We start from the raw sequence: 24,608 nt of genomic DNA, 5'->3' as shown, positions 1-24,608 counted from the left end.
ATTAATAAAGTCAACAGTTTCATTAAGCATAACTGTTTTCTTTAAGTGAGGTGTGGTTTAAGGCCCCTAAAACATCTCGGAAGCCGATGTCATGAGTTTTCTGGGTTTTGTGAACTTTTCTTTCTCAGAGTTGTGTGTCATAAAACTTATATCTTTTATCAGAGATGTCAGTTGTATACTTCACAACTCTGACTGCGTGGTCATTAAGGTTGCGCTTTAGCTTAATGTGGGTTAAATTTAAATAGTCTAGTTTTGTAACAAAATTGTAAAACCCTACCTGATCTTGATGGACCTTCCCGTAGAGGTTTGCTGATATTGCTCTTTAGGCCAGCTCATCCTAGTCCCGTACCATCCGGGACTTAGAACTCTCCCAGTCGTGGGGAAAAATTCGCGACAATGTGTATTATGATTTTATTTCAGGGGATAATTTAACCTTTCCTCTTGATAATCAGCAGACCTTATTTTAGTTCGGTAAAACAACCATTGCTAAATTAATGAAGATGAAAAGAACCACAGATTAACCAAATTTTCGAAACCACTGCCAACCAATCAGCTTCAAGAAATGGTCGTGACGTAAGCAATGGTTGGGGCTTTGCTGTTGCAAAGAGCGATGAATTTTGCTATAGTTAACAGTCCAAATGATTACCAGTACTGATTTGACTCCATTCGGTCATCTTGAGCTCCGTGCATGAATGATGACACCACAGATTTGAGTTCCCAGAGTTGTGAAGTATGCAACTGACATCTCTGATAAAAGATATAAGTTTTATGATAAAATTATGAAGATCTTGGACCATTCTGTCTGTGCATCTTTTTTTCTTTTTGCTGATCATGCGCAGCATGAATGCAGAAGCATCTTGTTTTTTTTTTAAATTGGTGTAGGGCTACATAAGCGGACATAGGACATATTCATTGAAATGAAGCGTAGACTTCTGCAGCCAGTTCCGATATTAGAGAGTTAATTAACCATAATCCTGCATGTCAAAGGCTAATATCATTGTGAGATTAGGCCTACACATCAATTTCGTATATTTTGTGTCAATAATAGGGCATAGGCCCACATGTCAATTTCTTCTGAGGCAATGACAAGGTACAGTACGGGTCTTACACGTTAAATTCTTATATTTTGAGGCAATGACAAGGCATAAGCCTGCACGTCAGTTTCTTATACTTTGAGGCAATGACAGGACATAGGCCTATACATAAAATTCTCATATTTTGAGGCAATGACGGGTCATAGGCCTACACATCAATTTCCTATATTTTGAGGCAATGGCAGGGCATAGGCCTACACGTCAATTTCTTATATTTTGAGGCAATGACAGGGCATAGGCCTACACATCAAATTCTTATATTCTGAGGCAATGACAGGGCATAGGCCTACACGTCAATTTATTGCAAATAGTTTTCTACCTGTGTCTGTAGGAAATAGAGTACCTTTTAATCAATATAGTAGCTTCGAATGCCTTCGGTCCCTCGATATACAATGTATATTCACACTAGTGGATCGAGAAAAATTTCGTGGGGGCCACCAATTTTCATATACATATATATATACATATGTATACACACACACACACACACACACACACATATATATATATATATATATATATATATATATATATATATATATATATATATATATATATAATGAAATGCTTCTGTCGTATCATAGTATAATATATTTTCTTCAGCATATCATTCAATATTTAAATAGAAAATATGAAATGGACAGCAATTGCCTGTCCTATCAGGAAATACTGAATCCATTATTATTATCATTAAGATTATTGTTATTATTATTATTATTATTATTATTATTTGAAGGTAACAGACCCTCTCTCAAACATGTCTTGTTAAAGAGAATGGCAGCATCAGTGGAATTGATTTTATATATGATCTTCTCAATTCATTTTATTTTCTTCTCATCAGGGCTGATATTTGCTAATAACTGGCTGATGTTTATGGTATGGATAAGGAATTGGTTTCTTGAAATACTAATTTGATTGCATATGAAAAAGGAAGTTAAAGTGGTGTCTGATCATCGTATAGTTCGCAAATTACAGACTCTGGAAATCAGGATTATTCTCATGCAGAATCTTCGTCGTTGTTCTAAGGGCGTAGCGGAATTCCAACGTTTCCAACTGTATCACCGGTTCATTGTCAAGGAAGGGTGGGCTTGTTGATAGGCCGGAGTTCAATTCCCGGGCGGCTGATGAAGAGTTAGAGGAATTTATTTCTGGTAATAGAAATTCATTTCTCGCTATAATGTGGTTCGGATTCCACAATAAACTGTTACTGAAATTTGAAAATTAAGGTCCCGCTGCTAAGTAACCAGTTGGTTCTTAGCCACGTAAAATAAGTCTAATCCTTCGGGCCAGCCCTAGGAGAGCTGTTAATCAGCTGTGGTCTGGTGAAACTAAGGTATACTTTTCTGGTTGGAAATTTGGAATGGGGTCGTTAGACGCTATTTATAGTATCCCGGGTGCCCCATGTTGTGAGGGCTGAATTTTTATTTGCTGGTGAGAGTGAGTGTCCAGAGAGTTACAAGCGCACTGCGATCAGCGCCTTCATCAGGAGAGCTCTCTCACACTGTACCTCTTGGAATGACACACACACCGAATTAGAGTGTGTTGTCCAGGTTTTAATTAACAATGGGTATTCCAACCAGGACATCACAAAATGGATAGGAAAAAGCATTGATGAATGGTATCAGCAGGAGCCTCGCCCCGCCGCCATTGAAGACGTCACTCTCTTTTACAAGGGAGTGTTTCACAGGAAATACAAAGAGGACGAGCAACCCCTTCGCAATATCACAGAGGGAAATGTCTCCCCTATGGACCCTGCAAAAAGGTTAAATTAGTAATACATTACAAAAACAAGAAGGTCAGTGGCCTGATCATGAAAAACAACCTGAACCCCGCGGCGCAGGATCCTCTGAAGCAGAGAGAACCATAGAGAGGGCCGACTTCCTATGTGCTGCATTGTAATTGGCTTAGCCCCGCCGGACATTTTGATTGCGTGTAGCTGGAGGTTGCTAAAGATGCAATGTCAACTTTGATCTTTTGTGTGCACCTTCATGTTCTCAAAGTGTACAGTTTACGAAGCAATTGTATGTTACAATGAGACTAAAATATCAATTGAAAATCAAGAATAAGGCATCCAAAGAAAATAAATTACGTAAAAACAGAAAACTGTTGAAAATTTCCCATAAATGAATTCATATTAATCCAATGAGTATTATGTTAACAGGTCTTCACACTGACATAAGTCTAGCCCTGTCTAACTCGATTAAGCTTGGTGTGTGTTAATGCTTTTGGTGGTGGACTGGTGGTGATTTTAATGCTAAACAATGTGTGCTATGTGTATGTGTTGATGCCTTTGGTGGTGGTACGTAATTAGTAATTAAAAATACTACCTATTTCCAATAGGTTGTGCACAGGCATAGCATTTTGTGCATATTTTGCTAAGGCATGGTATTTGCGAAGGCTTGACATTTTACTAGCATGTTCTTCTCCTAGGGTTTATTATATCTGCCATCATTTAATGACATTGAAGTACAATAATTACTTTTCCAGATGCAGTCCTTTCACAGGTAATTTTACATAGCCTAAATGTTTGAAAGTATGTATTATTTTACTTTACAGAACTTTGAATAAGTTGTTTACACATTTTTCCAAGGGTTATTTTTATTTTATTTTACAGAACTTTGAATAAAACTGTTTAAACATTTATGGGTTATTTTTGTTTATAAATATACCACATACATGTCTCTAAGAATATCTAAGAAGAATAAAATTTTTCTCCCACTAAGGAATTACCTAAATAGGTATTATTTGGAGCAAAGCCTGTTCTGCTGATCTGGTCACATTTGGCTGTGATGTATCTGAGTGGTCCTCTTACTGTTACACACTTATATAGGCCTATTTGTACCCTTATTTTCTGATATACGTCCATAAAATGAACAATCATAGCAGCTGTCAAATAAATAAACATTGGCAGTTTGTTGTTTCCAGCATAAAGACAAACTGTTGGTCCCACAGTGGGTTGCAGTGCACTCAGAGCATTTTTGTTTACAAAACGTTGCTGTCACTGCAGCTCCAGTTACACACAATCAAAATGGCGGCCAAATTATGCTGCACATAGGAAGTCGGCCCTCTCTATGGTTCTCTCTGCTCTGAAGAAAACCAACGTGGTCTGTCAATACAAATGCCCTGTCCGGGAATGCCCCGGCGCCTACATTGGGATGACCACGATGAGATTTTCCAAGAGGATCTCCTGCCACGCTCAGGAAGGTGCCATCCATAATCATGCTAAGAATATTCACAATATCGGAATAACCCGAAAGGACATAATTCCTAACATCGGAATTATTGTTAAGGCGGCAGACCACCGCCGCCTCCGCCTCCTGGAGGCCCTACACATAGGAAAGGAGAGACCTAGCCTCAACACCACACAGGAGACTTCCTTCTTCCCGACGGTGGCACATAGGGTGCCGCCCGCCAGCACCCCAGAGCCGAACGAACGACCTGTCAGGTGGTGCCCCATCTACCAGCAGTGACGTTCCCAAAACTACCCTCCCAGTCTCCAACGTCCGCGTGCGGAAACCAGTGCGAGCATCGACTCTGGGAGATGGTTTGGCTCAGGAACTTATCCCCTGAACCAGCCAATGAAAATTCAGCCCTCGCAACATGGGACACCCGGGCCACTATAAATACCGTCTAATGACTCAATTCCATTCCAACCAGAAGACGCCCGCCCTTCCCCTTCCTTGAGAATGAACCGATGATATGGTTGGAAATGTTGGGATTCCGCTACGCCCTTAGAACAACGCTGAAGATTCTACATGAGAATAATCCTGATTTCCAGATTCTGTAACTTGCCAACTCTACGACGATCAGACGCCACTTGTAACTTCCTTTTTTCATATATATATGCAATTAAATTAGCATTTCAAGAAACAAATTCCTTATCCAGACTATGAACATCGGCCAGTTATTAGCAAATATCAACCCTCATGAGAAGAAAATAATAAGAAGAATTCAACCCTCAGCGGTTTGAGAAGTTCCGTTTTAAAAAATAAGCTGGAAAATCGTCGAAAACCGTCAATTAAGAAAACCTTACTTTTAATGCTCTGGGTGCATGAAGACGATAAACTGCATTATTATTGAGTTTACATCAAAAAGAACCTTCAAATTATGATTATTCTGCGTTTTGGGGCCATATTTCTTCCGTCGGATCGGATATATATAACCCCGGAACATGCGTCGTAAGCCGGGAAATATGATGAATATATTTATCGAACCTCGAACGTATAAACCGGGGACTGCCTGTATATATAAAATCAAATCGTGATGCTGCCATTCTCTTTAACAAGATATTATTATTACTGTTATTATTTTTTCTAAAAATTTTATTATTTTTTTAATAATTTTTTATTTTGTTTCCATTTTTATATTTCTCATTTATGTTATTATCTGAATCTTCAGTATTATTATTTTGTTATTATTTTACTTGGGGGGCACGTGCCCAGATGGCCTCCCCCACCCTGGATCTGCTAGTGATATGCATATGGCGGAATGTACACGTATAAGCACGTGAATATACACATACATGTGTACTTGCGTCGATGGCCATAGTAAATGTAACTCCACTTATACAACAGAGAATAAAATTAAATTTGTGGGCATGTAGCCGACGACACACACAAGCCAATCATAGGGCTGTCTCAGCCTTACACACAACTATCGAACTGCTTTCAATGAATTATATTGACAATATATTTACAATAGGAATAACAAATTATATCACTGTGATGAGTAAATATAAGGCTGCTGTAGCATTTCTATGAAAATGAAGGCTATGGTAGGAAGGCATCATAAGATACTTTACGAAATAAGAAAAAAAAAAAATGATAGCTGAAAAAAGTTATGTATGAGATGATCCAAACCAGTCTGCGGGTAGCCCATGAATCACTTGATTTTGGGGGCATTCTTGTAGATTACCCTCTTTGACTAAAGGATAAGTAAGAGTCAGTAATTGTCTCTCTCTCTCTCTGTTGTTAGGAGAATATTCTAGCGTATAGACTATATTCATAAAGATCTTGATTACTTTTAATTAAAACAAATTACTAAATTTCAGTTACCAATAGCAAGCAGATAATGCTTTACACTAGTATTTTCGAAGACACTACAAGCACCAAAACAGCAGCAACAAAAACAAGAATAACCACAACAAGAACCACAATAAAACGGCTGAATATAAGATAGGCCCATAATCCAAACGTCATAAGCTGCGTAAATCGACAATAATAGATAGGACGTTAGAGGTCTATGTCATTTTTTATGATCCTGTTTTTTTCGAAAGAAGAAAACGTCCTTGAAAAAATTCTCAGCAAGTTATGTCCAGCAGGACTCATATAGACTACCATACTGTAACTTTAAGTTAAACATAGGCCTATTCTGGTTTAGTAGAGTGCAGTCACTGCTCGACATCCCACCATAACGATTGCAATGAAATCGATCTTATGACTATTAAAATTTAGCAAAATTTCTTAAAATCAATATGAAATACCAGTCTGCATAGCTCTGAGAAAGTCTTTGTTTAAATTTAGAATGGTGAACACGATTGACAATGTCAGATGTAAATTCAAGTGGACCGATTCGAATGAAAACATTCCCTGTATCACCTCCACGGTCAGGTGAACCTCATTTACAAAAACAACATTGCAGCATCGTGGAACACTCCTGACTTCATTCATGTTTTCCTATTTTTTTTTCACCATTTTTGGGAGATGTGTATTATTTCAGGGGATAATTTAATTTTTCCTTTTGATAACCAGAACTTATTTTAGTTCGGAAAAACAACCAGTGCTACATTAATGAAGATGAAAAGAACCACAGATTAACCAACTTTTCGAAACCATTGCCAACCAATCAGCTTCAAGGAATGGTTGTAACGTAAGCAGTGGGTGGGGCGTAGCTGCTAAAAGCGGTGGGTTTTGCTATAGAAACCTCATCTCAAAAAGCTTTGTCGGCAACCGGGAGGTTCCCAACACCCTCCGTAGCTACTCAGTTCAAGGGGAACCGATGTTTAGGTGACACAGGAGAAGCAGGTGCTAGGCTATGGGTCTGGCACGGGGTATGTTCATTATGTCAGGGAAAGGACAGTAGATGCACATGCAGTTGACTGGAAAGAAACTGTCTCATGAATGGAGTGTGCAAATACTGGTGGTTATAGATGAGACAGCATTGATTAGGGAATATGAAGAGAAACTGCAGAAACTTGTGAAAGAGTTTGAAATTGGTCGCAAGAGGAGAAATTTGAGAGTAATTGACAGTGATAAGTTTATATGAGAGTAAATGAAACCCAGGAAGATAGAAAAATAAATATTGATTTGTATGGTGGAAGGTTGGGGCAGTTGGTTAGTATCATATAATTTGTGAGACTATTATTTTCTTCTGTATAGTTTCCCATAAGACTATAATATTCTCTTACACTTACTATTTGTTGACAAACTACATGTTAATTTCGTATGTAAGTTCAGTTTTCAGACATGTTTACTCTTGAAATATTAGTGAAGCTTTATTAATTTCTAATTTGTTTAAAAGCTTGTTAATGACGATTTTCTCAGAGGTTTATGTAATCTGTTTTTTCAAGTCATTTCCCAGACTCCCCGAGGCTGACAGAATTTGAGAATAAGCTTGAATGTTCGAGTGAGCAATGAAGACCCTATATATATATATATATATATATATATATATATATATATATATATATATATATATATATATATATATATATATAAGTATACACTATTTATATATATATATAAGTATACACTGGGCAGGTATTTTTATGTCAGCGTTTATACAGGTGCACGAACTAGTTAAGCTGACTAATTGCTGGTCTATGAAAATGTAGCTCTTCATGTGCGAGAAGACCTGTCCATAGCAAGTGGTTTTTATGATGGCGTTAACATTCCTCGCACTTAGAAATGGTGAGAGTTTGTTCGCATTTTGGAAAGCTGAAATTCAGCATACAGTGGATATTTAACCCGCTCGATGCATTGGTTCCGGGCATAACCAGGAGCATGGGAAATTTTGACACCTGTGTGTTTGGAAGACTGGTTCGCATGTGGTCTACGGCCTAATGGAATTGTACCCCCTCACCGAACACTGTTCGTGACGGTGACGTCACACTAGAGGGAGTGGTTAACAAGTGAATGTGTGCACTGGTGTGTTATCATACGCTTTCTGGGAAAGAAACTATAGAATTACTATTCACTTCGATTTTCGTTCCTATAGTAATTGCTCCTTTTGGAGTTGTGTGGTGAGAGCGCTACTGTGAGGGATGGCTTCTTAGTGGCTATTGAAAGTGAGTAGGACTGCTTGCTAATACTTCTTTTTTTCAGACATTATTCAGTGATTATTATTTTGCAGCCTACATGGTTTGAACCGTTGCAGTGAACCTCTCTTTCCTTTGAGTACCTTATTATTATACATTTTTATTTTGTGTTTCACATGTTTTTTATGCACCATGAATCAGAATTTAACGAGAACTGTATTTCTCCTAACAGGAATTCTGGTTGGGTCCTGTGAGGACATGAAATATTGGAGAATGGTGTATTTCACTTTGACTATGTGACATTTATTTTTAAAGTGATCATGTCCATTTTATTGATATATTATTAGGAGACAGGAATGCCGCCAACTGTGATTTTTGGTGTGGGAATTTTCATTCGATTGATTTGAACAGTTGCAGCTCTAATTCTGAGTCTTGGTTTTCTTTGAGTCTTTTGACTTTCAATCTTGTGGTTTGTAAGAGATCATATTTATGACTCTTAGCTTTAGCAGTTATGCTTTCATTGAATTTCCAAATAAAGTCTAGTTTTTATATCTCAGCATTTTAATTCAATAAGCCTTAGTCTTGGTCAGATGCAAGTTGTGACTGAGAGAGAGAGAGAGAAAGATGCGCCTGCCAGAGGAGTCGTGCCCTCTTACTACCTTCATCATATCCACCGGTCCCTACCTGGTGTAATCTGAAGCCTTTGGGCTAAAAAACGAACCTAGCCATTTTTCATAGGCTAAGGAATATAATCTTGGCATATTGATCATAACTTTTCTTAACAGCCATCACTTACTCTTGCATCTGTCATTTATATTCCTTTGTCATTTCCTTGTAATATAAATCTCGAGTCCCTGACTCGCAAAACCTGTGTAAATTACACTCATACTTGTACATCACACACATAAATAAGTGCCATGGGGCACCTGCGATATTAGTGCCACGTCTGGCACAGTGCTGCCGTGTACAAGTACCGTGGCATCATCTAACATAAGCCCACGAGCACTTGGTTGTAATGCCTCATCAAGGCAAACTAACTGCATGACTTTGACGTCACAGGGTTAACCTTATCATTAAGCGCATTATTTTGAGCTTGATATAATGCTGCAGTAGAGTGACAATAAGATAAATTTAATCAATGCTTTTCCAGCAGCCCAGTACTCTGCAATAACATACATTTTATAAGTGATAAAAAAAATAAATTGCACTTGACTGACTAGCAGAATTATTAAGTTAAGAATTTAGTGAGACTAAAGGAGGGAAGTAAAGAGAGATAGTAGCTTCTTCAGTCGAGTTGACTTATCCGTAGACATTCCCGCCCGACTTACGGTGTGGAATTTCAACTTGAATGGGGAGGTGTCACGAATATAAGTCATCTCTCCCTCTGAGTGCAATGATGCACCAGATCAACTTAATTCACGTTTATTCAATTAAAACAAGGGTAGTTGTGTTAATAACACTGCTGACTAACAAAGACAGGTTGCCCCATCCTAGAAGAATCTTTCATTCCTCAGCCCTTAAAAAATCTTTTAATCCTCTGCCTTGATCTAGTGATTGCTCGAGCCTTCTTCCAGGTACCGCCTTTTGGAGGCCATAGAGAAAGTCCCATATGGTTCCCTTACGGCTCGCACATGGCCGAGCGATATAGAAAACGGACTGCCAATTGAGCACTGATACTGCCGTCTGGAATGAGGAAAGACGAAATCCTTACGAGGGCATAAAAGGACGGACAATGACCTGCGCCTTCTCAGAACGTGGGTAACCAGAGAAATGCCTGGCCCCCAGACTCCAGACACTTGTCCCTTGTCTCATCTGCTCCATCAGAGCCCTGATTCTTCCCATGTGGCAGCTTTGAGCTGAAGACGAGGTCCCGTCTCCAATGGAAGGGTAAAGTACCTGAAGAGAGGTTTAACCAGTCACGAATCTATTATTCTTCTACTTAATTTATTTTCCCTTCTGAAGTGCGATTTTTTCATGAGACCTGATTTGTTTAGTGCAGTGAGTAAATATTCAAAGTTCATGCGTATACCAGTGCCTAGAATCGATGCTTTGGCACCTTCTGTGCAACTCCCTTGTTTCCCTAATTACGCTACCCACGTCCATGTGAGTAACCGAATGCTTTCTCGTTTGCGGATGGAGTTGCTAGCTGTGAATCATCTGTTCACCCCTGTGCTTGTGACGTGGTTAAAACCTGTCTGGTTTTGCGAATTCCCCATTCTTCTGATTTAGTTTGTTAAATGTAAATATAAATGATTTTAAGTGAATCCAAGTGTTTATCTGAACTTTCCCTGTTGAAGTAAAGCCTTCAGCTTAGTTTTCTCTTATGATGTTTACTTGAATGCATGCCTGCAGTCACAATTGAAATCCCCATGGTAAGTTCCACATTCTTCCCCAGGTAAAAATCTAATAATAATAATAATTATATATATATATATATATATATATATATATATATATATATATATATATATATATATATATATATATATATATACATACACACACACATATACTAGAATAAATGACTATGCAGAACACATGCACAGTATGTGTGTATTCTAATCATTATCTAAAAGAGTAAAAAAAAAGAGTTGCATGTATGTACAGGATTATGAATAAGAAAGAGAACTGCAGAGAAAGGAAATAATATAGTGGTTTGTCCTGGAACCAAGGGGTATTTTGGGGGTTGAAAGGGCCCTGAAATCACTCACTTGATTTTGCTGGGGGATGCCTTTAGGCATATTTTTAGCAAGGGTAGACATTCTCAAACCTGGCAGTAATGTTGCTATTAAACGATTTGTGAGAAATTCTAGCTCCATCAGATGCGTCAAAAATTAGGGGTAGGGGAAATTAGAATTGTAATAGCTTTTCAATGAAACAACATATAGGCATGAATGAACGCTGAATATGTAGCCTGGGACACATTCAACATTTAAATGCAAACCTGAATTGATTTGACAAAGGTCAATGTCAGATTTGACTACTGGCTGTTATTTAGATGAGATTTGACTACTGGCTGTTATTTAAATGAGATTTGACTACTGGCTGTTATTTAGCCCATCTGAAACTAAATCATTCGCCTGACAGGCAAATCTTTTATGTATGCCTCAACATTTGTTTTATTTATGAAGAGTAGAGAGCTGGAAAGTTTTCTGAATCAGTAGAGCTCAGTCTTGATATACATTACCCCTTTAGGTCTGCTAATATTTTGTGCTAAATATCGAAAAATTGCTTCCTCGAGTCATCATCTCGCTATTTTGAGTAAATGATTATCTGTTGTAAAAATTGTGTATTTTGCTACCATTTCATCTTATTTTCAGTACATGCATGTCCTAAATGTCTATGATTTTAACTCTTCTTAGTTGAGTTGGGAGATTGGGCCTTTTAAGTTTTTTTTTCCTTTTCTGCTACTAAATATCAATTACTCTTTTGCAAGCAAAGTTGTCATGGCTACTCTACTTAAAAAACGACAGAGGACAGTTTCCCAACCATTACAGGCAATAGTCGATCCAGAGAAATGCATAATCTGCCAGATGGTGGACCCAACTCGGAACACATCCAGCACGGAGAATGGTAGAGCAAAGGTTACCAAGGCAGCAAGTGTCAGAAATGACTGTTTTGATGAAGGTCAAGGAGGTCTATTGCATCCTCCTCACGTGATCCAGCATGTTGGCCAGAGGATGTCAATGTCTTCTCCAAACTGTGCATCATATGTGGAACTGCTAAACACAGTAATACACATGAAAAATACCGTATTACCGAAAAGAGTAGAGCAGAAAAGTTTTTGAAAGCAGCAGCAGCACTCCAGAATGAAGTCTGCACTCGAATATGTGATCTCCATGATGCAAATTCCGTCCTTGTGGCTGATTTGTACTGCCATAAACAATGTATTCGAAACTATCTCAGAAGGGCGCAAAATCTGCAACCACAGTTACCTTCCCAACTTGTAAAAAATGATGACACTGGATGATGTCCAAAATCCTTGTCTGAACAGAGCTGGAGGAACACAACAAAATGAAGAGTCAGGAGTAGGCTTCAATAAGTGTGGTGCTATCCTAAGGGAATGTTTTTAAGACAGGATTTTGATTTGAATGGTAAATTTTGTGATGCCAGTGAACTACAAACTCCTATGACAACATTGTGATTCCATCAGAGATTAAAAATTTCTTCTCAACCCTTTTTAATGTTGACCTTGAGGCAAGAACCAGTTACAACGTCAGTGCTATATGTCAGGAGGACACTGAACCATATTCCTCAAAGATGAGGAAAATATTAGCTGTGTCAGATTGTGTTCTATATATCGCATAATGGTAGAAAACGCACCCCATTACACAAGATGAATTCTGAATCCATTTATAGTGTATTTAAATCGGTTTGGACTGCCCATTAGCTATGATGAATAATGAGATACCACTCAGACATGGCGTCATATGTTAGTGAAGTTAATTAAATAAGACTCATGTACCTTTTCCGAGCCATTTTAACCCATCCAGTTTCACCACAGGTGCATTTGATAACTTTGACCATGAAGAAGCTACACTTTCAGGTAGTGGGGGAAGTCACGATACTGTCCTTGTTGTAGTGTAGGACAAACAAAAAGAGCCCCAGAAGCTAGAGAAACCAAATATATCAGACAAATGTCATCCACCGGGAAAGGCAATTCAATCAAGAACTGGCTTGTCAGGAGCTTCGAAGTTACAATAAAAGTTCCAAGAAACCAAGACTCTGTGCAATATGAGGTATCCAGTAGTCTATACAAAATAAGTACTCCTGAATATCAGAAAATCAGGAAGAAGGATATTGCATGGACTGTAAGTAGATTAGATTTGTCACATATCAGTGAAAGAGTTCATGAATTTTGTCCAGAACAAACAATGTGCAAGTGGAGTGCTTTTAATTCCCTAGTGACAGATGAGGAAATTGCTCAGAATATTATTGGGTTTTTGCCCGTTCTACCATATCCTGTTACTGAACATGCAACTGTATACGCTGCCCTTAAAAATGTTCAAGATATTGTTGGTCAATTAGAACAGTCACACTTGCTTGTTACATGTGATGAAGGGGTGTATCACATTGCCCTTGAAATACGGTAATTATGAACAAGCCAAATGAATTTAGCAACATAGTATTATGCTTAGGTTCTTTCCATCTCATTAAGGTTGCCTTGGCTGCTATTGGTAAGTATATTGATGGATGTGCAGCAGAAGCTATGTTAGTAGAATCTAGCGCTTTTGGTGAAAATGTTATCAAATCTGTTCTCGAAGGTTCTCACTACACAAGGTCTCTGAAAGGATTATTAATATTATGTGAATGTATAGAAAGACCTCAGTGAGCAGAATGCTTTAGAATCCAAGGTGCTGTAGAGTACAAGACTGAACTAGACTTCTTAAACTCATGAAAAGTTGTGTATCTGGGAAAAACAGGGAAGGGAGAAAAGAACATCTGCATGCATTCCTCTGTATTTCATCTCAAATGATTGCAGATTTCAATGCTTTTAGGTCAAAGAGGGGTGTCAATTCTGAGACATTCAAATTCTGGGATATATTTGTTCAAATGGTCTGGGTTCTTAGGGATCTAGTTAGGGCTGACTGAGAAGGAGACTGGGACCTACATCTAACGAGTATCCAAGCAGTGCTACCATTGTTTGCTATATGTGATCGTATAAATTACCTGAGGTGGGCCTCAGAAGACATGAGGAAGTTGCCCCAGGTAGCTCCTGCTGTACATCAGAATTTTGTGGCAGGAAAATTTGTAGTTAAGAGGACTGCGGGCAAGTTTTCAGCTGTTGGTCCTGACATGTGCCTCGAGCAGACAATCAACAGATTACAAAAGAATGTTGGGGGAGTCATTGGGAGCACAAAGCGAAAATAGTTTGATGCATAATGTGAAATAATTTATCATGAAATGATGCCAGTCCACAACTTTCAACGTCAAATCAGTGGTGTCATTCCTTCGGCCACAGAACTTCACCTCAAGCAAGAGTTCAACCTTACTGCTACGAGGTCATCTGAGGTCACTGTTCAGAACATTATGAAATACATAGATCATGAAAACCCAGTTGTCATATCTGCAAACTAGAAGACTAAGAAGCTCCACAATATTATCACACAGGAAATTATGCCTCAAGAGGTACGTGAAGACTTGCTGCAATTTGAAACAAAATCTGCCAAGCTGTATGAAACATTCCAAACTGAAGGATTTGTAACCAAACAGAGGGATATATTTGATACAATTCATAGGAATAATATCAAAAGAGGTCAATTTCTGTGTACCCAAAGTTTCGTGGATCTAACTGCTGTCTGTTAAAGTAATGTAACTGTAGGTATGTTCCTTCTATTGCATGACTTGTGAGGGGTAGGTTCAAGTGCTACAAGCAGCAGCTAACAAAGACTCAGAAAATATTTGATGTTGCCCGTGTCTGCAAGTATATCAAAATTTGATTTAGTGGAAAACAGCTATCTGTTCAATGGAGAGGGACTGATGGTTAAACAAAATAAAAGTGATTTGAGTAATGAACTTGAAAAGAGCCTTAAAAAATACGACTATAGCCAACCAACAGAATGGATAGATGCTAATACCACAAGCATAATGGATGTGATGGGTTATCTCTGTTGAATGCATACAGCTCCTGTGAAGACATTTGGTGAATTATGTAGTGGTTCCAATCGCACTGACTTTGTTTTCGATACATATGTTGTGGGGTCTGTCAAGGACAATGAGAGGACCAAAAGAAGTTGCTGCAAGCCAACTGACTTAAATGTAGTTGCCGCCGAAACACATCTCCCAGTTTCAATGGATGCCTTCTGGGCTTCTCCCACTGATAAAATAAAGCTGCAGCAGTTGCTTCGAGAAACCATCCTACAACAGACCTACCAGAAGACCGTAGTTGTAAGTGCAATGGGTGTTGGCCCTGAAATGATGTCATGCATATCTTCCATCCAGGACATCAGCCCAGTTTCAGAGCTTACTCTTGACCTTGAAGAGGAAATGTAAAGTTGATACCACATGACCTGCATGCTGTTAAGCACGGTTCAACAAGAATTGTGCTAATATCCAATGATACTGATGTCATGGTATTGGCACTGCACTACTGGGACATTTTGAAAGGCCATGGACTACAAGAATTGTGGATGCCAGCTGGAGTGGGAAACACAACCCGTTATGTTCCATTACACATATTAGATGAAAGACTAGGGCGTAAAGCCTGCAGGACAATGATAGCTCTTCATCACCTTACTGGATGTGATTCCACAAGCAAATTTGGTGGGAAATCATCTGCGCTGAAGTCCAATGCTGCACACTCTCTCCAAAACTTTGGAAAGGATCCTAACATCATAAACCTGGAGATGGCTGAAGTTCCTTGTAAATGCATATAAACCAGGTACAAAGTGTAAAACTCTTGATGAATCAAGGTACCATCTATATTATAATAGCAAGAAGACAATCTTGAACCTACCCCTCACAAGTCATGCAATAGAAGGAACATACCTACAGTTACATTACTTTAACAGACAGCAGTTAGATCCACGAAACTTTGGGTACACAGAAATTGATGGCAACATTCAACCTGATAGACTCCAAATGTTGATACCAGATAACTTTCCCATGCATGCACAAGCACATCCTGTGCCACTGTATGCAGTAGTTGTAGAAAATTAGCCATTGTATGTTGTCCTTATTGCAAATGTAAATCACTAGATGAAACCAAATGCAAAAACCCATTGCAAAGTTGAAATAAGTGTTGGTTTTTTGGATGGTTTTTTTATTTAGTGGACCTCCTCTTAACATCACCTTTCTCCCTTGACTCGACCACCCTGTCAAACCCAAGAGACACTTAAAATTAATTACTGTGTGAGTTTGCAACCTGTTTTAAGAGTTTGTCACTAGTTCACGGGAAATACCATTTTCGGTCCATTTTTTTTTCCAAATCCTAGCATGATTTGCAACAGTGTTTTAGGGACAATTTATATATAAATTGAACTTTACTGGTTTGAAAAAACTGTTCTACTGTGTAGTCTATGTAAATACACCAATAAATCGATGTTGTATAAAAATCCTGCTTTTATATGCATGTGCTTCCTTTTAGAGGGTCCAAATTTTAAGCAGGGGTCAAATTCATTGCCAATTGACCTATGGTGACCTTGATCTTTGTCATATTATGTCAGGTTTGCATTAAAAAAGTAGAATGAGTCCAAGGCTACATTTTGAGTGTTCATTCATGTTTGTATATTGTTTCACTGAAAAGTTATTGCAATTCTTGTTTCCCCTACCCCTAATTTTTGACGCATCTGACGGAGCTAGAATTTCTCACAAATCATTGGATAATGACATTACTGCCAGGTTTGAGAATGTCTACCCTTGCTAAAAAGATGCCCAAAGTCATCCCCCAGCAAAATCAAGTGAGTGATTTCGGGGCCATTTTGTATTTAAGTCAGAAAAAGGAGAGAAACCCTATAGACAAGTGAGACAGAGTTTTCCGTACTTTTCCATCGATGGAAGTGTTGTTTTCGAACTTCTTAATGACGGTCAACAGGATCTGGTCTTCGGTCATCTCCCCGGACAGGAACTTGGGATGCTTAGTGACGGTGTAGACGCCCTTCAGGTCGTCCACTGTCACAACGCCGTCACCTGACTTGTCCATCTTGTCGAAAGCCATTTCCACAAGTTTCATTCGTGTTTCGTTCATTTTGGGCTGCAAAAGAATAAATAGAAATGATGAAGTGTTTTCAGTATAATTGTTTTTAACACACACACACACACACACACACACACACACACACACATATATATATATATATATATATATATATATATATATATATATATATATATATATATATTTCATGAGCTTTTATTACTTTCTGGTTACAAAGGAAGACACAGGTGTTTGAATAGTATTACATACATATCAAGACTGGTATATTTATGTTATGATTCACACAGATAATTTTAAATAAAAAAAATGAAATTCCTAGTCATAAGTTTGAAAATATTCTACAAACTTCCCCATACATTGATTCATAAGATTATATATATATATATATATATATATATATATATATATATATATATCACATTTATATATGTATATATATATATATATATATATATATATATATATATATATATATATATATATATATATATTCACATTTATATATGTATATATATGTGTATGTATGTGTGTGTGCTTCTAAATGTATTTGTTCTCAAATTTGTGGTTTTTTCTTCAAGTTTCAAAGGTCGATACCAATCTGTTATCATTACATATGCATGTATATATAATCTGCTGGTTACTTTTTATCAGAGACGTATGTGATTGTAATTTAATTTCTTTATATTCTTGTATTTGGCTCTATGGCTTTACAGTGACAAGTGTATCCAAGAAGCGTGAAGAATTCGAAGTTAATAGGACATTGTGGTTATTACAATTATACACACACACACACACAATATATATATATATATATATATATATATATATATATATATATATATATATATATATATATATATATATATATATATATATATATATTGTCACGAAGTGATCAAGTACCTGGTTATTACACAACTATTAAATACAAAATTTTACCTCACTTCGGCCAGATACCTGAAACCTTATAACAATAATATTATGACTGAACACTCTAAAGGTACCAGTGATCCCTTAAAACTTGCTTATCACTTGAAAAAATCAATCTAAGTTTATCAAGTTATGAGTGAGGCAACAGAATTTCTTTCTTTATGGAATAAACAATTTATTCTCTGGCTCAGAAAGCGACATAGGCCTGCCTCTTATATGAATGACTGACAGCTTCCTGTTTAAACACTTGTGTAAACACACACACAGGCCTCTGAACTGGTCACGGCTATCAAGCCTGTCATCCCTTCTCACTGTTAACTGATAACATAAGTGGCCTCTACGATCTCTCTCTCGCATACCCATTTCCTTTGTGGTCATGCAGCTGTGTAAACAAGGCTACAGGAAGACATCTTATCTTATCACACAACCAACCAACTCTTTGTAAGACCTGACTCCCCATAAACATTATTAATGTTATTTCAGTCCATATATGATGATCACAAAAGAAAACATATACAAGCATTGTACAAAAGCATATGTACAACAAAACCACCTTGTTATACTTCACAACACATGAGAAATCTGAAAGAAAACACATAAAAAAAAAAAAAACACATATCAAAAAACACAGAAAACATTACTGTACATATTCACATATCATAAGATATATATATATATATATATATATATATATATATATATATCAGAATATATATATATATATATATGTACATATATATATATATATATATATATATATATATATATATATATATATATATATATATATATATATATATATATATATATATATATAGGTATTCAAGCTTGGGGTAATAACACCCAGATCAGGGAGCAGCTTTAAGAACTTCCCTGTTAATTAAAGTTTGCCCATTAAATGAGTTTGGATCTGCACTTTCCCTCACTTAAGCTGCTTTCCCAAGACACTCGTTCTTTGGCAGATCCCTCTTCTTCCCACACAGGATCTATGTTCCCAGGCTAAAACAAGAAAATGCCTGAAGCAGGAATTAACAGGAATCGCCTTCCTCAGCCAGGACACCTGAATTGCTTGGGGCTATGAAAGCCAGCGAGAAAGATAGGTCTAGTAGGAGCTGACACCAGTGTCGGGAGAGAGACGTAGTCAGTAGTCTGACCCAGTAGCACACCACTGAACATGACCTCCGAGCTCTCGCTCAATCTCTTTGTCAGGCTGATCACCTTAACATCCTTGTGCTACTTGAGAGCCATTTCATTCTACAACCAAGGAGCTTCACTAAAGGACTAGAGATACTGTGCAGTGGAGAGTGTTCGGTAATTTATCCATTACTCTTATCTCATTTCTTTTTCCTTTCCCCTTTGCATTGTGCTAGACCCTGAAATTTGTCGGTAATTTAACTGAACATATCCTGACATTACTTTTGAGCCTTTAGCATTCCATGTAATATTTAGACTGTGTTTCAGTTCACCCATTGATCGTGTTCCTTCTCCATACATTACGGAAGGGGTGTTTGAATACCGTAGAACATCTGTATCTTTCTGTGCCCCTATGTCCATTAATCAAGCCTTTTAGCTGATTTTATTTATGTCTCAATATTAAATGAGTGGCACTCTTAAATTTGTCTATTGTTAATTTTAACCTGAAAGCGCTAAGAGCTTAGCGTACACAGCCTCCTGTGATTTATTCTTCTGATTTCTGTAAATACATGTAATTAATTCAGACCCGGAATTTCTCTCCTGGGACCTTCCCTTATTGAATTTTCACTTAGATAACCTTTTTTCTGTATTACAATGTATTGGTTCCCAGTCAGAAGCATCCCAACAAGGTAAGAACTGCAAGTGCACCAATACTCGTAAGAAATGGCAACCTTGAACCAGCATATTTTGCAAGATTCCAGTGCAAGATTCCAGCGATTATCTTAATGAATCATTGCTAGACTGGACTTGTGTATTGAGCTGAACGAATTAATATAAATTTCCACTTACATTTTTGGGCAATACAGTTGGATTGAGATCATACAGTGTAAGTATCCATTTTCACATTTGTTGTTAGTAAACCTGTGACTAGGAATTGTAAATTTCAAATTTTAGATTGCATGCTCATGAGCGCTGTGTGAGCTTGGCCATCAGGAATTTCATTCATTCGACTTAGGTAGTAGCGTTGCCAGTTAGGTAGAATATTTAGGGACTATTGCTATTGCATGATGGTAAATTGCATGACCTAGCTATAGTCAGGAATTTAGCCAGGCAGTGAACAGTGATAATTCGAGAGAAAAATGCAAATTTTCTCTCCATTTGTATAGCAGAAGTTTTCAATACTGCTTAGCTAGGAAAGTCGTATCTGGCAACCTACGCCATGTAACTGGTGTGCATGAGTCTGCTTTCACTTGTATAAGAATTAACATTCTAATTTTGAAAATCCTAGTCGCTGCGAATTATCATTTTGTATTTTGAGTGTTAGTAATTTTGCATATATTCGTGTGTAAATTCATTTCAAGCAAACAGTCATATCTCGTAAACAGAAAAACTTCATGTTTGTTTTGACAGCGAGAGTAGCAGACTCACATACCGACGTCTGTTTTGTTTTGACTGTGGCTGCTTGCATACCAACGTCTCACTTACCTGTCATTTCCATGAACACCCATTTTGTGTAAGGTGTCAGCTATCATTAGCCATTCCATGGCTTTAGCGTATTCCATTCTCACACACATGATCACTGTACTATTGTACAATAACATTTTAATGTCTTCTGGGTCACATGCAAACTATTTTATTACGAAACTGTCAATAATTTATGATAGTAAAGTAACATTTTTTAACTGTGGCAAAAGTGCTCTTTAATAAGCCTGGTCTCATAAAAATAAATACTGGGTCTCAATGCAAACCCATTCATGCATTTTAACTCTTACTTTAAATAATAATTATCAATGTTTACATTCAGTGTGTTTATTGTTCCATGTCCAAGCTCTTTGAATATTGTGTGTGTTGAGAGCAAATTTAATTTACAAGTATAAACAATGAGTCTGTATTGGAAGCCTGGTCTGCTAAAAATAATCCAGTTATTCAACTCTACTTCCGTTCACACTTTTTACTTCAGTGGTATTTTGTCCAAGTGTCTTACCAGTTCTTTGGAACCATATAATCAATTACCATTCTTCAGAACAATCTACCATTCTCTGGAATAAATTGCCATTCTTCAGAACAAATTACCATTCTTCAGAACAAATTGCCATTCTTTGGAACAAATTTACCATTCTTCAGAACAAATTACCATTCTTCGGAACAAACCAGAACCATTCTCTTGAATAACCAAACCCGTTATTTGGAACCGCACCTCTGTACTCAGCAAAAGAGGGATTGTTGTCTGTATGTTAACTACACAGCACTTTCTGTGCCGCGCAAACATTTCACGTATTCCACCTAACTTCACCAGCGGTTCATTGCACATTGAGTGTCTGCAGATTTTGTTCTTCTTGTTAAGCTTGCACCATGTTACCATGACCATCCACGCCGTGAGTGCCATATATCTGGCCCTCCAGACCACGGCACATTAAGTTCCACCACCAATAACTGTGCTCCATAACAAAACTGCACCTGTGCCTCTTGGCACCAAGTGCCACCAGTGTATCCTTCACCTTACTTGCATTTTAGGTAACCAATTTGGGCTCTTGAGTGCCACCTACTAGCTACAAGGAACACTCTCAGTGCCACCCCTTTTAGAAGGGAGCACTGCCCATTATTTGCAGGCCCTTGCCCGAATTACTGCAATTAGCATCCAGCCCAGTGCCACCCACCAGTTCTCCAGAATGATCCTGCATTTAGTGCCAGTGCCACCTCACAGGGGGCACTCCCATTTACTAGTGGCACTCCCCCCTGGCCCACACCATTGCATAACCACACCCTGCCAAAAGCAGGGTGCCAATTTCCAGTCTGTGCAATTGCTTGCATGGTCTAACACAAACCTACTTTTCACCTTGCTTGGTACCTTAGGCCCACAACAACTGCAGCAACATATCTGCCCACGACTACAGAGCCTTCCTGGAAATTGGGAAGGGGTTGAACCTCAGAGGGGAGCAACTGAACACGTGGGTCCAAGAATAGGTAGCTGCTGCTAAGAAGGAGAGAGAAGCAGAAAGGAAGGAGAGACAGTTTGAACTAGCCTTGGCCCAGTAGAAAAGAGCCCTCACTGAATTAGAAAGACAAGAAAGGGAATTAGAGAGACAAGAAAAGGAAAGCCAGTGCAACCATGAGCTAACCCTTGAAAAGTCTTGCCAGGAGAGTGCCATGGTACTCACCAAACATAGGGCTGAGCATCCCACTCTGGCAACTCCACAATCTGCCCTCAACAGCATATGCTCACTAATTCCAAAGTGGAATGACACCAAACCTGAGGCCTGGCTTGAACAAATGGAATGTGCCTTCACCAATTTCGAGCCTGCAGCAGCAGACATCTCCCTGATCCTTGGCAAACACATGGGTGGCAAGGGCCTTGTCGCTTTCCACTCCTTACTGGTGATGCTCAGGGGGCCTCGAAGAGGTCAGGAAGGCCGTCATCAAGGCCTAAGAGATTACCCCTAAACGCTAGAGATAACGTTGGTGTGGCCAACCAAAAGAAGCAAGTCAAACTTGGACAGACTGGGTCTATCACAAAGCTTGAGCTGTTAAATGTTGGCTGGATGCCCTCAACATCACAACGTTTGAGGTTCTCCTAGATTATAAGACCTAGAACAAATGCAGCTAGAAGATTTTTTTCTACTACACCCAGAGTTCCTCGGCTACTTGCCTAAGTGAGTGACGTCCCACCACACTCGAGGAGTGCTGTCACCTGGCTGATGATTGGGACGTTTATCATCCTTCTGCAAGTTCTCTGGATTGGAAGATCATCCCACCAAGTCACACCTCATTGCAAGCCCAAATAAAGAATGGGCCCTCCTCTAAAATTCCTATTTGCACTCATTGCAAAAGGAAGGGGTACTTGCAATGCCACCCCCTGATCAATCCAAGCAACATCCTAAACCTTTACTTGCTCCTGAAAAAGACTGTAGCAAGATTTATTGCACTGCATGTAAAGCCTATGGGCATTCCATCCTCTGGAAGAATTGCCCTAGCAAAGCAGCTGCACCTGCCATTGTGTTGGCAGTTACCAATCACCAATCTCTAGGCCCTCCAGCTGAGGGTCCTATATTTGTGGCACCTCCTCAAGGTGGCTACCCTGCACACCAGGTCAAGGCATTTGAAGACAATGGAGCACAAGACTCCCTGATAAGGGAAGACAAAGTCCCTTGTGGGGCTAAAATGAAAAAACTCGTAACCATCGAGAGCATTAATTGGGTAAAATTGATTCTCCCAACAGTTTGTTTGAGGGTCACCAGGCCCCACAGAACCAAGCTCTGCACACTTGCAGCAGCAAATTACCTTCCTGGAGGCTATGACCTCCTCCTGGGACAGGACTCTCTGTCCCCACCTAACTCAAGGCAACCCAGGGGTTCTGACCCCTCACAGTTTCCTTTAGGCAAAAATAGTCCTCACAGATCTGCCTCAGAGCCACCGCCAGTGCCACCTGAGCACCCTGAGTAGTGCCAGGTTCCGTTCGTCTCGGTCATTGAGCCCTTACCCAATTTAATTCCAGTGCCTGGCCTTGCCTTATTGCCAGTGCCAGAGCACACTGTAGATCTCCTTGCAGGAGATCCCAAACTTGCCTCAAATTCCCTGCCAGCGCTACTTGACTGCCCTAAGCAGTGCCACACTCTGTCCGTCCTGAATGTTGAGCCAATTCCAAATCTGGTTCCTGTGCCTGGTCCTGCCTTACTGCCAGTACCAGAGCATGCAGTAGATCTCCCTTCAGGAGATCCCAGACTGGCCCCCCCTCTCTTGGCCCGGCTTGGCCTAAGAGAGCCAACCTGAAGTTAAATAGGGTCTTTTCCAGATTCCCCTCACCTCAGGGGAAGCTCACCCTCCGGCGCAGCCTCACAACCTATGCCTGAGTTAGTCATTGTAATCTGTGAACCTCAGACGCCCACAAAGACTTCTTCCTCTCTTTCAAAGTCTTCAGAAGATATGAGATTCTCATGGAAAATTCTTCCATATCTCAACTGGTCGCAGAGCTCAAGGAACTGCATTGGCAGATGGTAGAAACTATTGGCACCGCCCCTGCTTCAGTTGTCATGGCAGCTGGAACAGGTGGCACTCCAGTACCTCCCTTGGACTTGGGTTCACCAATTCTTCCTAAAACGTCAAACCATCAACCTAAAAGAGGTTCAAGGAAGATAAGCCAGAGGCGTAGCAAGTCCAGGTAGCCTACAAGAGACACAGAACTCTCCTGGCACTCATGCCCCTCTGGCACAGTGCCTCACTTTAACTGAGTGCCTTGGCACCCAACCAGAGTCAGATGTCAGGTTACTCCCTTTACTCTCCCTCTTTCTGAATGTGTAACTTACTTTTCTCTTATAACTATAAATCATTTGTAAATTAACTTTGAGCCTTGTAACCACTAACTACCTAATTTAATTCCCGTGCCTGGCTTTGAATTATTGCCAGTGCCAGAGCCTAACTCCTCTACTATGCATTATACTGACCATTGCAGAGTGTTAACCGCCAGACCTCTGGCATTCCAAGTCTTTAACCTTCCTTTCATGCAATTACTTGCATACAAAATTTTAAAAACCTCTAAATGGAA

At 39.0% G+C, this 24,608-nt stretch overlaps 1 protein-coding gene across 1 annotated transcript in view; it reads right to left on the bottom strand.

Annotated features, from left to right (window-relative positions):
- The window catches only part of LOC136836322 (crustacean calcium-binding protein 23-like), a 137,499-nt gene that overhangs the window by 4,189 nt on the left and 108,702 nt on the right, over positions 1-24,608 (bottom strand). Inside the window, exon 4 of the mRNA XM_067100476.1 lies at positions 16,832-17,041. Coding sequence (XP_066956577.1) covers positions 16,832-17,041 — 210 coding nt within the window. The remainder of the gene's footprint in view (positions 1-16,831; positions 17,042-24,608) is intronic.

Source organism: Macrobrachium rosenbergii, chromosome 4, assembly GCF_040412425.1.
Source record: "Macrobrachium rosenbergii isolate ZJJX-2024 chromosome 4, ASM4041242v1, whole genome shotgun sequence".
Lineage (NCBI taxonomy): Eukaryota > Metazoa > Arthropoda > Malacostraca > Decapoda > Palaemonidae > Macrobrachium > Macrobrachium rosenbergii.
This window is presented reverse-complemented; position numbering and strand designations above follow the sequence as displayed.